We start from the raw sequence: 12557 nt of genomic DNA, 5'->3' as shown, positions 1-12557 counted from the left end.
AAATTGTGCTATATTTACTGTTTTCTTATTTTTTAGTTCAAAAAAGTGAATTTTTTTCAAAAAAATCGCATCTGGAAGACTGCTTCGCAAATATGGTGTGATAAAAAATATTGCAACGATCTCCATTTTATTCTCTAGGGTCTCTGCTAAAAAAAAATATATAATGTTTTGGGGTTCCAAGTAATTTTCTAGCAAAAAAAATGATTTTAGCTTGTAAACACCAAGTGTCAAAAATAGGCTCAGTCTTAAAGTGGATAAATGGACAACTTTGTGTAAAGCGCTACTTGGATGTTAGGCCTATGTATGTGGCCAGGCTGTGAAAAAGTGTTACACATGTGGTATCGCCATACTCAGGAGGAATAGCAGAATGTATTTTGGGGTGCAATTTTTGCTATGTACATGCTATGTGTTAGAAATATTGCATAAATGGACAGCTTTGTGTAAAAAAAAATGTGTTTTCATTTTCTTTCCACATTTTCCAAAAACTTGTGGGAAAAAATGACATATTCAAAAGACTCATTATGCCTCAAAAATTATACGTTGGGCTGTTTGCTTTCCAAAATGGGGTCATTTTATGGGGGTTTCCATTGTCCTGGTGCTCCAGGGCCTTCAAAAGTGCGATAGGTTGTCAGGAAATTATATGTGTAATTTGTGCTCCTAGAATGCCGGACGGGGCTACTTGAATGTTAGGCCTCTGTATGTGGCCAGGCTGTGAAAAAGTCTCACACATGTGGTATCGCCATACTCAGGAGGAGTAGTAGAATGTGTTTTGGGGTGTAGTTGCAAGTATACATGTGCTGTGTGAGAGAAATAACCTGTTAATATGGCAATTTGTAAAAAAAAAAAAAAAAAAAAAAATCTTCATTTTGCAAAGAGTTGTGGGAAAAAATGACAACTTCAAAAAACTATCCATGCCCCTTATTAAATACCTTGGAATGTCTACTTTCCAAAAAGGGGTCATTTGGGGGGTATTTGTACTTTCCTGACTTTTTAGTGTCTCAAGAAATGAGATAGGCCTTCAGTACATCAGGTGTGAGCAAGTGTGATCAATTTTCAATGATTCGCACCATAGCTTGTGGACTCTATAACTTTCACAAAGACCAAATAATATACACTTACTTAGGTTATTTTTACCAAGGATAAGTAGCAGTATAAATTTTGGCCAAAATTTGTGAAGAAAAATGACTAATTTGCAAAATTTTATGACAGAAACAAAGAAAAATGCGTTTTTTCACGATATTTTCAGTCTTTTTTTATTTATAGCACAAAAAATAAAAAACCCAGTATTGATCAAATACCATCAAAAGAAAGCTCTATTTGTGTGAAAAAAAGGACACAATTTTTGTATGGGTACAGTGTTGCATGACTGAGTAATTCTCAGTCAAAGTGTGAGAGCGCTGAAAGCTGAAAATCGGTCTGGGCAGGAAGGGGGTGAAACTGCACTGTAGGCAAGTGGTTAACTACCAGCTATTCTTCACATGTTATGAAAATTTGGAATTCCTTAGAAAATGAATAAATGAAACTAAACAAATCAACGAAACAAAATTAGTAACATAAGGAATCTATTCAAAACGAAACATGTTTTTCCGTTCTGCACATGTCTAGAATCCACCTCTGAACAGCATAAACAAAGAAAGATCTGATTGGCTGTTCAAACGTATCATATTTTATGCATTGATTTCTAATGAAAAATCTTTTTATTGTATTGAAGGTGCTTTTTCATATGTTGCTCTGTTTGTTAATTCATTCCTCTCATGAATATGTTTTAAACTTACAAAGGTTTTCAATTCTGTATGCAATTTTTTTTTTTTTTTTATGTACAAGCAATAATAGTTATCTTTGATCACAGTTAGTGGCCTTTAATTCAGTACAGACTGTTCCTATATTTCCTGCATTGTTTTAGATTTTTTATCTTTACACTTTCAGGGCGTTGATTTGGGGAATTTCTTAGGCTGAGCCATGGATGAAATGAATGAAATTTTCAAGTCAGAGGTTATTGTTGTAGTGATGGAAAAAGAGGAAGGAGTATCCTTTGAAGAATTTGCTGGACTCTTCCATCAGGTCCATGGATACCAGCTTAAGCTGACAAACTATGGGTACAAATCATTAAAAGACTTGCTGGATGACATGAAAGATGAAATTGAGATACAGAATGCTAATGGGAAGCAACTGATAAAATGTCGACCACGTTGTCCACCTAAAGTGATAGCTCCAGACACAGATATTTCATCCCAGAATAATGAACCCTTCGCATCTTCAAATAAATGCTGGCCTCACTCAGGTAAGACTTTATAAGCATTGCATTAAGAATTGGCAGAAATCTTACTGGTCCCAAGCTTCAGATTCTATCCTGCCATGTGGGGGGTGTTGGTCAATGGATCCTGTTCCTGATCCATGCATACGAAAAATGGAGGCAGCACACCACTGATGTCACTTCCTTCCAAGATCTTTATATAGTCAAACAGTACATCTCGAGAATTCCTAGAGACTTGCCCCTCTGATACCTTTCACCCGTCCTGGCTTGGCTTAGTTGTTGACGATGATCAGGGGAAGAGTGCTAAAATGCATTGACCAATTAGCCACATCGATTATTTAAAGTGATTTACACACACAGTAAAAAACATTTGGTAAACATAAGCCACCATGGCTGTCACTGCCATTCATTGTCTCATCCCCTCTGTGTACAAGATCTAGTTTCTTACTTTTACATTATTCAAATCTTCCTCCCATGTTAAATGGTACAGAAAAACTATTGTATAATTTAAAATCTTTCCATGGAAACCATAAATCCTATTACATAAACATAAAAGGACTCCATACATAAATGTGTAGCAGATAAGAAGATAATAAGAAAATTATTATCTGTTAAAGCATAACTTCACTTTTGTTGAGAAAAAAACATTCCCCTCTGGGTGATCTATGTACATTACAAGGATTTTAACAAATTTTGTTCCAGATTCCTACCATTTGTTATTCTGAAGAAATCCCTGTTTGTTCTTCTGTGCCGAGTGGGTCTAATGGGAGTGGTTTCATAATTATCTGTCAGCTGTGGCAGTTGCAGGGCTGTAATGAGTAAAGCTGCTGGGCCTGCATTCCTTTAGCCGTGTTTCTATTGGAAGTATCTCACCAAAAATTACATTTTTGTTGCAGGGGATGCCTGAAATCTGACTTGTATTTTAGGCAGACTTCTGGGAAAATTGGTGAGCCAATCACACAAGCAGGAAATTATGTTTCTGGGGTGTGGTCAGTACACATTCTGTGCACAGAACACCTCCAGGTAGCCATATTGCATTGCATTTTCAGAAAATTACAACAGCTGCAGATTGAAAAGTAAAGGTAATTTTTAATAACATTCAATTACAATATGATTTGTGTCGCAATTGTATACGCTATATTGTTTTTTCTTTATTTGCTATTTTTTCCCCACGAAAGTGGAGGTACCCTTTAAGGAGGAACAACAAGAAGAAAAGTAAAATGGTGATCAAAGGAAATAAAAAAACTAGGAGAGTTGTTCGAAAAGACACAAAAAGAAATAATAATAATAATAATGAGTATAGTTGGGTCTTCAAGTGGGATTTCTCCACATGCACTGTTTGACTAAATAAAGATCTGTGAAGGAAGTGACTTCACCAGCGTGCGGCCTGTCCTTTGTACAGCATTGCATTAAGAATCACATTGAGCTAGTTTTTTCTTGGGGTTCATTCATTATATATAATTAGTGTAAAAAAGAAACCCAGGATTAAAATTTTGAATTAGCCATGTCAAAGAGATTGGTTGTCATGGCCTACTGCACTTTGTACATGGTCTTTAGTAAGGCGGTCGCCTAAGGCCTCACGCTTAGAGGGGCCTTGCGGCTGCTTAATCTAGGTTCACGCATTTCCGGTGCGAATTTCCAAGCAGCTGTTTAGCTGCAATTTCCAGATGCGGTTCAAATGTGAGTTTTCGGAGTCGGCAGCCACCGGCATCTTTAAATCAAGCTTAACAACTAATGACTCATCAGCTGTGGCTCCCCGCTGACGGCTGAATGTAAAAAAAAAGAAAAAATTCTGGCAATGAAAAAAAGGAAAAAACAGCGTAGAGTCCCACCCTTTTTCCATATCAGGCCCTTCAGGTCTGGTATAAATTTTAAGGGGAACCCCACATCAAAATTTAAAAAAATGGCGCGAGGGCCCCCCCAAAATCCATACCAGACCCTTATCCGAGCATATAGCATGGCGGCCCGGAAAGAGGGGGATGAGCAAGCAAACCCTCTCCTGAACCATACCAGTCCACGTACCCTCAACACAGGGGGGTAGCTTTGGGGCAGGAGGGGCTCTACCCCCCAAAGCACCTTGTCCCTATGTTGATGGGGACAAGGGCCTCTTCCCCACAACCCTGGCTAGTGCTTGTGAGTGTCTGCGGGCAGGAGGCTTATCGAAATCTTGAAGCCCCCTTTAACAAGAGGGCCCCCAGATTCTTGCTCACCCCTTTGTGAATTTTACCCCTACTCATTCACCAAAAAAACTGTCAAAAAATAAAATATGCACAGTTTTGACAATTCCTGTATTCAAAAGAACAAAAACAATGTCCCCCAATGTAGATCCAGTTTCATTCACGATGAACGCCGCTCTACCGACCTGAAAAAAAAAACAGGTCCGCACCCGTCGCTGGCTCCCGCTGTCTGCCCGCTCCGCCGTCTTACAGTTTTTAAACAGCTAAGGGGCGGGGCCACCCCTTGTGAGGTGATCGACCGCTGCCTGCTAGGTCAATTACATCAAAAGGGGGCAGGGTACCCAGTTTTGTCATTGGGTGGCCTTGCCCCTTAGTTATTTATGAACTGTCAGGTGGCATAGGGGGAAGACAGCGGTAGCCAGCAATGGCTGTGGACCTGTGTTTGTTTTAAAATTTGAGTCGGCAGCAGCATTCATTGTGATTGATGCTGGACCTACACCAGGGACGTTATTTTATTGTTTTTTTTAAGAAAGAAATTGGCAAACACTGTCTCTGAGTTTTTATTTCTTTGACATTTTTTTTTGATGAATGAGTAGGGGTACAACGTACCCCATACTTGTTCATATGGGGGACAGGATATTCCAGATTTCAAATTCTCATCAGCCCCCTGCCCGCAGACCCCCACAACCACCGGCCAGGGTTGTAGGGAAGAGGCCCTTGTCCCTATCAACATGGCCTACCAAGGATCTCAATCTGAAAAGGCCTGCTGCATAGCTGACGGACAGATGTATGTACAGTAGTGATAAAGGGGGTTAGAATCTGTTTTTTATTGCTCATTCATTCTTTCTATGTTCCCTGGTGACCATTTTAACTAGGAATGAAAGTGATGCAACATCCCAAATTTTGCATTATTATCACAACAGGAATTGAGGGGGGTGTACTTAAAAATTAGATATAATACTGGTACCCACATCCCATAAATTGTATGAAAAGAAGTAAAGGAGGAGAGAGGGTATTGAGACCAACAACTGTCTCCAGCTAGATATTGGGGCGGGACTTTTCAGGGTAAAGAAACCATATATGTAAGACAAAGAGATATATCAAAAATATATAAATTTTATTTAACACAAGAAAAAATATTTTGTTTAAAAAGATATTTGTTGCAAAAAATCCATCTGTACAATACTAATGACAGCAACAAAGGACAAATTTAACACAATCACCCTGACTGGGATTAAAAGAGGAAGTAAACCCTAAAAAAAAAATGAGAAAAAAAAAAACTGTAAAGACAAAGGCATAATGAGCTAGTATGCATTGCATACTAGCTCATTATGAAATACTTACCTTAAAACGAAGCCCCCTGCAGTGCCGCCCGCTCAGTCCGGCCGCCCTGCTTCCTTGTTCGCATCCTCCGGCCATCTGATTGGCCGGAGGCGCGATTATATCACTCCCGCGCATGCGCGCGGGAGCTGCCGTTCACGGCACTGGGCTCTGAATTAACGGCACGGGTGGCCTTTCCTTCAGAGCGCATGAGCCGATGACGTCATCGGCTGCAGGCACTGTAAATATCTCCTAAACTGTGCATGTTTAGGAGATATTTATATCACCTATAGGTAAGCCTTAATATTGGCTTACCTATAGGTAAATGTAAAAAAAGTGGGTTTACAACCACTTTAACAAACCGAAGTGTTGTAAACAGTCATTCAAAAGGGCATGATGATAAAAAGCCTTCCAGAGTTTAGAGCACTGACAATCCTCTACATGTTTCGCAGGATGCAGCCTGCTTCTTCGGGAGGGTAATTGTTACAGTTACTCTGGAAAAATGTAAGACCAGTGTTTAATGATACAGACAAGTAATGATCTGTACATATCACATGACAAATGGTATACAAAGTCACATTATTAGGTTACATTCATAGCTGTACAGTCAATAATTGCTCACCAAAAACACATCCAAGGTCCATATGGCGGAAAAACCCCCACCAGATGTACATCCCCCCCCCCCCCCAGGCAAACAAGGGGGAACTAAGGTATGGATGGCCTAGTTAGTAAAAAAGGCAAATGAGAGATTCCAAATAATGTCTATATACAACAGTAAATCAATGAAGGAATTATATCTAGGTGAATGTGAAGGTATGCTAACCTTAAATAGGCCCCAGATAATCACTCCAGGTAGAGCGGGATCACACCATCGATCATCCTCTATTTTTCATCATTGATAATGATTCAATTTGTTTGATCCTACCCAATATCACGTGGCTTCACTCCCGCTCTACCTGGATTGATTATCTGGGGACTATTTAAGGTTAGCATACCTTCACGTTCACCTAGATATAATTAATTATTGATTTATTGTTGTATATAGACATTATTTGGAATCTCTTGTTTGCCTTTTTTACTAACTAGGCCAGCCATACCTTAGCTCCCCCTTGTCCGCCCTGGGGGGAAAACTGTACATCTGGTGGGGTTTTTTCTGCCGCATGGACCTTGGATGTGTTTTTGGTGAGCTATTATTGACTGTACAGCTGTGAATGTAACCTAATAATGTGACTTTGTATGTACACATACCATTTGTCATGTGATATGTACAGATCATTACTTCTCTATCATTAAACTATGGTCTTACATTTTTCCAGAGTAACTGTAACGATTTCTCTCCTGAAGAAGCAGGCTGCATTCTGCGAAACATGTAGAGCAGGGGTCTTCAAACTATGGCCCTTCAGTTGTTCAGGAACTACAATTCCCATTGTGCCTAGTCATGTCTGTACATGCAAGAGTTTTACAATGCCTCATGGGAAGTGTAGTTCCACAACAGCTGGAGGGCCATAGTTTGAGGATCCCTGATGTAGAGGATTGTCAGTACTCTAAACTCTGGAAGGCTTTTTATCATCATGCCCTTTTGAACGACTGTATACAACAATTTGGTTTGTTAATCCCAGTTGGGGGGATTGTCTTAAAATTTGTCCTTTGTTGCTGTCAGTATTGTACAGATGGATATTTTGCAACAAATATCTTTTTAAACAAAATATTTTTTCTTGTTTTAAATAAAATTTATATTTTTTTTTATATACTGTATATCTTTGTCTTACATATATGATTTCTGTACCCAATATCTAGCTGTAGACACGGTTGTTGGTCTAAACACCCTCTCTCCTCCTTTACTTATTTTCGTTACCACAACAGGAATAGAGGAGAAACCTTCCAATGCCTGTTCCAGTATTCACTGTCTGAAAATGGATTACCCTCTTTTTTGTTTTTTTGCTTACTTCCTGTTGTGTCTACAGGACAGGAAGTAAAGGGCATTTTCCCCAAATGGCAAAACAACAGGGGTCTTAACCATTCCCTTCTTTATCCAAGACAAAAAACAAACATATTTGGGCTTTAGGTTTATTTTGTGACCATGACCAAGCTATTATAGTAGTTTATTGAGAAAAAGAATGGTAATGGTAATAACACTTGTCTGTAGATACTCAACTTAGCAGAACTAACCATACACAAATACTCCACACAGGGAATCTTCCACTTGATGAGTTTCCGAAGAAGCAACCATCATGCAAACAAAACGTACCAGAAATAGGATGTCACAAATTTTTGCCTCCTACAAAACAAAGCACTCTTCAATCTCAGGAATATTTGGCCACCAAACCCACATGCCCTACAAGAAAGCAAATGCCATCAAATAAAATTGTTAACATAATTTCACAAAAAGTGAGAAGTCACCGTACAGGACTGAGGGCTGCAAAACTGAGACAGTACGTCCTAGAACAACATAAGGTTGATTTGGAACTTCATAGCCAAAAGCTAGGATATACGGACATGCTGAGCATGTTGAAAGAGATACCAGTCATTAAATTTCAAAATACCTCAGGAAAAAACATTATAATCGCATCCAATGTATTTGAGGATCAGGACATGCCTTCAGCAAAAGTGGGACTTTGTAATGCTGGTCCTTCTTCCACCTCAAGGTCAACATCATCAGCTAAACATTCAGCGCAACCTGATGTCTCCAGCAAGAAGAAAAATGCTAACCAAGAACATTTAGGCAGTATAGCCAGTCCATCTCAGAAAAATAATCCCATCAATTCAGAGACTTGCACTGCATATTTACATAATCCTGGTTCTAAAACAGGTAAGAAATGAAAATACTGGAAAAAAAGAATAATTCTTACTAATCAAATATTGGGTATATTCAATACTGATTTAAAGTGTTACTAAATAATAAAATCAGTCTGTATATGCAGTAAAACATGCTTGTTACACTCACTGTGGAACCTAAGGGGTTAATCCTTTGCATTGTGTAAAAAGGTTGTTTGATCCTGTCTTCTCTTAACCTCCCTTTCCATTGTCCCCAATCTATCTGCTGATAGAAAAGAGCATTGGGGGCACTCCGCACATGCTCAGTTAGTGTAAAAAGTATAAGGGTGGCGCTGGCTAGGGAGAGGGACTCATTGGTTTATGGTAATAGAATAAGCAATAAAACATAAATATATGGATGTGCGTACCACAAATAAAGTGCCAGTAAGTCACATAAAGTGAGAAAATGAATGATGTACCATCTAAAGTGTCCAAGTGCTATAACATATAACTATATACATATAAAAAAAGGGGATAATAAATCACAAATGTGATAATAAGTGATCCGGTGCAAATGGTGATGGGGTATAGCCCGAGATATATAATTAATGTAAACAATGACAATTAAATAAATAAACGTATCATCAAAACATTGCTGTAAATATAAATATTAATAGTCCATGCAGGTATCTAAAAGCCAGGTGGTGAATAGGTGATAGTGTTGCTCCCAAATAATGAGAAGCCAGGTGAGGTAGGGTTGCTCGTGATCCCTCTAGTAACAAATGCATTCACCAGATTCAATCACCCCATACAGGGGTATCACGCCAGGGTATTTAGGTAGAGGAATCTCTCTATCAGCTGAGGTATGACGGGGATAAGGAACTCGATAGCCAGGGTGAATGGTCCTCTAATGGGCTGCTGCCAAGGTAACCACGGTCCTTAAAGCAGTTGTAAACCCAAAAACACTAAAAAAAAAAAAACCTGCAAGACAAAGGCATAATGAGCTAGTATGCATCGCATACTAGCTCATTATGTATTACCTCAGAACGAAGCCCCGACACGGATCCCCGGACACCGCTGCGGGCGCTGCCATGATCCCTCGCCATCTCTTCCAGGTTCGGCGGCTGCGGCACTGTGATTGGCCGGAGCCGCGATGACATCACTCCCTCGCATGTGGAAGCTGAAGGTCCGCCGGACCTTCAGAACGCATGCGCCGCTCTCGTGAGCGGCTGCATGCACTGCAAATATCTCCTAAACCGTGCCGGTTTAGGAGATATTAATTGTACCTATAGGTAAGCCTTATTATAGGCTTACTTGTAGGTAAAAGTCAAAAAAAGCGGGATACTACCGCTTTAATTAGTGGGGTAATCCCCACAGGGGATAAAAAAGGAAGGGCCAGATAGTGTGATACCATTTAACCACTTAAGCCCCGGAGGATTTGGCTGCTCAAAGACCAGGCCCTATTTTGCGATTCGGCACTGCGTGACTTTAACGGACAATTGCGCGGTTGTGCGACGCTGTACCCCAATGAAATTTACGTCCTTTTTTTCCCACAAACAGAGCTTTCTTTTGGTGGTATTTGATCACCTGTGCGATTTTTACTTTTTGTGCTATAAACAAAAAAAGAGCGGCAATTTTGAAAAAATAACAAATCCCACTTGTTGTTGATTCTTCACAAGAAATTACAGTTTTATATCTTTATGTTTGAAGCCTGAAATGTGGCAAAGTTCAAGGGGGCGAATACTTTCGCAAGGCACTGTAACTTTGGTTATATTCAGAGGGAGGCAGCAGCCCCTTTTTCTATCATCCATAGCCCAGAATGTTTTCTTCTTTACATGCTCAGTTAAGTGTGTATTGCTGCAGAGATTTTTTTCTTGGGAGAGTGCATGTGATCAGCACAAAACCAATCAGCACTGTCCAGACAGAGGGTCAGGGGTCCTGCAGCCTCATAGGACAATCAGGGGAGAATGAAAACTCCTCCTACAAGCTTTAACCAGACACTGATAGAAGTCACAAGACCGCTATAAACTACTGCTGAGAAAAGGTATTTAGCAGTTTATATTTACTAAAACTATTGCATTTCATGTTCTGTGTACTGTGGGAGACCAAATATAGTGAATGCAGGCTCCTAGGTTAAGTAACACTTTAAAGGTCTTTAATGCTTGGCATACATGCATGCAGGTGTTGAAAAGACACTTTTATCATGCCTATTCAGACCAAAGTGATTACAAAATACCATCCCCAGTAAGGTATACTCTCCGTTCTTTGCTGCCTTACCACCTCCCAAATCTTTCAGACCCATTGCTCTAACAGAGCAAGGCTTATAGTTATGGGGAAGCATGTGATAACTTAACCGGCCAAGTGCCAGACCCAAACAGTGTTATGTGAGCAGGGCAGTGTTGTCATCCACTCTGGTAAGTGCCACCACTTGCCTTATCTGTGGTGAACCCCTGCAGTGGGGAGATAGTCAGAGAATGTGGAATGGTTAATATGCTGTACTGACAAAGGCAAGCTTTTAGAATGCACTGTCACTTTGCAGTGAAAAATAACAAAGATAAGCAAGAACCCCAGATTCTAATTTTCTTCTGTACCTGGGCCATGTTGTTATGAAATGCGTGAAATGTTTATGTTTCCCCTGGCAGACATTTTCCTTGGCACTGAGCCCTCATAGACTTGTATGGGGCAGTCCCAAGAAGCTACTCCAGCATCCAGGAAGGTCCCATACAAGTCTATGTGCAGACATGCCGAAAAGGAATTATTACTTAAAGCGGAGTTCCACCCAGGGGATACTTTTTTAAATAAAAATACCCCCGGGACAGTCAGGGCTAGTACATTTCACAATGGCTAGCCTCTGATCTGTCCCGGGTTGCACTTACCTTTTAGGAGAAATACTTAACTTGAAAAAGTATTCTCCAGCGCTGCCATCTCAGGTGTGGGCAGCTTGAAGCCAGCGCGATCCTCTTCTGTGTCCTCTCCCTTCTTCTTCGGTCCCACGATGCACTGCACCGGCCCCGCCGTCACTTCCGGTGCGTGCGCGTCATCCCTCCACAGCTTCTGGGCATGCCCAGAAGCTGTTTAGAAGGGAATGACGCGCGCGCACCGGAACTGACGTCGGGGGCGGGTGCAGGCGCATTGATTCCTGGGAGCGATGACGTTCAGCTCCCAGGAATCATTGCAAACGCCAGGAAGTGACGAATCGCCGTGGCCGCCGAGGGGAGGAAGAAGGAAGTAAGGTAAGTTAATTTTCTCTACAAGGTAAGTAAAAAAAAAAAAAAAAAAAAAAAATTGCGATTATCCATTTGTTTTTCAGGTGACCCGGAGCGAGAAGATGGAGGTAAGTATAAATTTAGGGTGGAACTCCACTTTAAGAAGTAAACATTGCACAGAGCATGGCTCTGATACAGAAGGTAAGTAAAACGTTGGGGTAGAGAGTGTTAGTGCAGGTTGGTTCAGGAGTGGTGGATTAGAGGAATGTACCATAAAACAACAGATGTCCTTAAACTAGAGTATATGTACACCTTAACAATGAACTTCTCTTATTTGCCCTGTTTTGGTATGTTAATTACATCTTTTAACCACTTAAGCCCCGGAAGATTTTACCCCCTTCCTGACCAGGGGGTATTTTGCGATTCGGCACTGCGTGAATTTAACGGACAATTTCGCGGTCGTGCGATGCTGTACCTAAACAAATTTGACGTCCTTTTTTTCCCACAAACAGAGCTTTCTTTTGGTGGTATTTGATCACCTGTGCGATTTTTTGATCATGTGCTATAAACAAAAAAAGAGCGTCAATTTTGCAAAAATAATATTTTTCACATTTTTTTATATGAAATTCCCCAAAAAAAATGTAAAAATCAAAATTTTTTAACATTTTCGGCCAATTTGTTTAATGTTACATATGTTTGGTAAAAAAAATCGCAAAAAGCGTATTTTGATTGGTTTGCGCAAAAGTTATCGCGTTTACTAACAAAGGGAAAGATTTTTGTCATTTCTGTTGTTTTTTTTTTTAACGCGTAATGACAGCGATCTGCGATTTTTTTTTCGATACTGCG

The 12557-nt window shown here is 40.2% G+C and overlaps 1 protein-coding gene across 1 annotated transcript in view; it reads left to right on the top strand.

Annotated features, from left to right (window-relative positions):
• Positions 1–12557, top strand: part of LOC309568901 (uncharacterized protein) — a 59220-nt gene that overhangs the window by 25817 nt on the left and 20846 nt on the right. The window contains exons 3-4 of the mRNA XM_082274678.1: positions 1927–2281; positions 7943–8560. Of these exons, the coding sequence (XP_082130804.1) occupies positions 1960–2281; positions 7943–8560 (940 nt within the window). The 5' untranslated portion in view covers positions 1927–1959. The remainder of the gene's footprint in view (positions 1–1926; positions 2282–7942; positions 8561–12557) is intronic.

The sequence above is a fragment of the Pelophylax lessonae genome (assembly GCF_965119305.1).
Source record: "Pelophylax lessonae genome assembly, chromosome: 12".
Taxonomy (NCBI): domain Eukaryota; kingdom Metazoa; phylum Chordata; class Amphibia; order Anura; family Ranidae; genus Pelophylax; species Pelophylax lessonae.
This window is presented reverse-complemented; position numbering and strand designations above follow the sequence as displayed.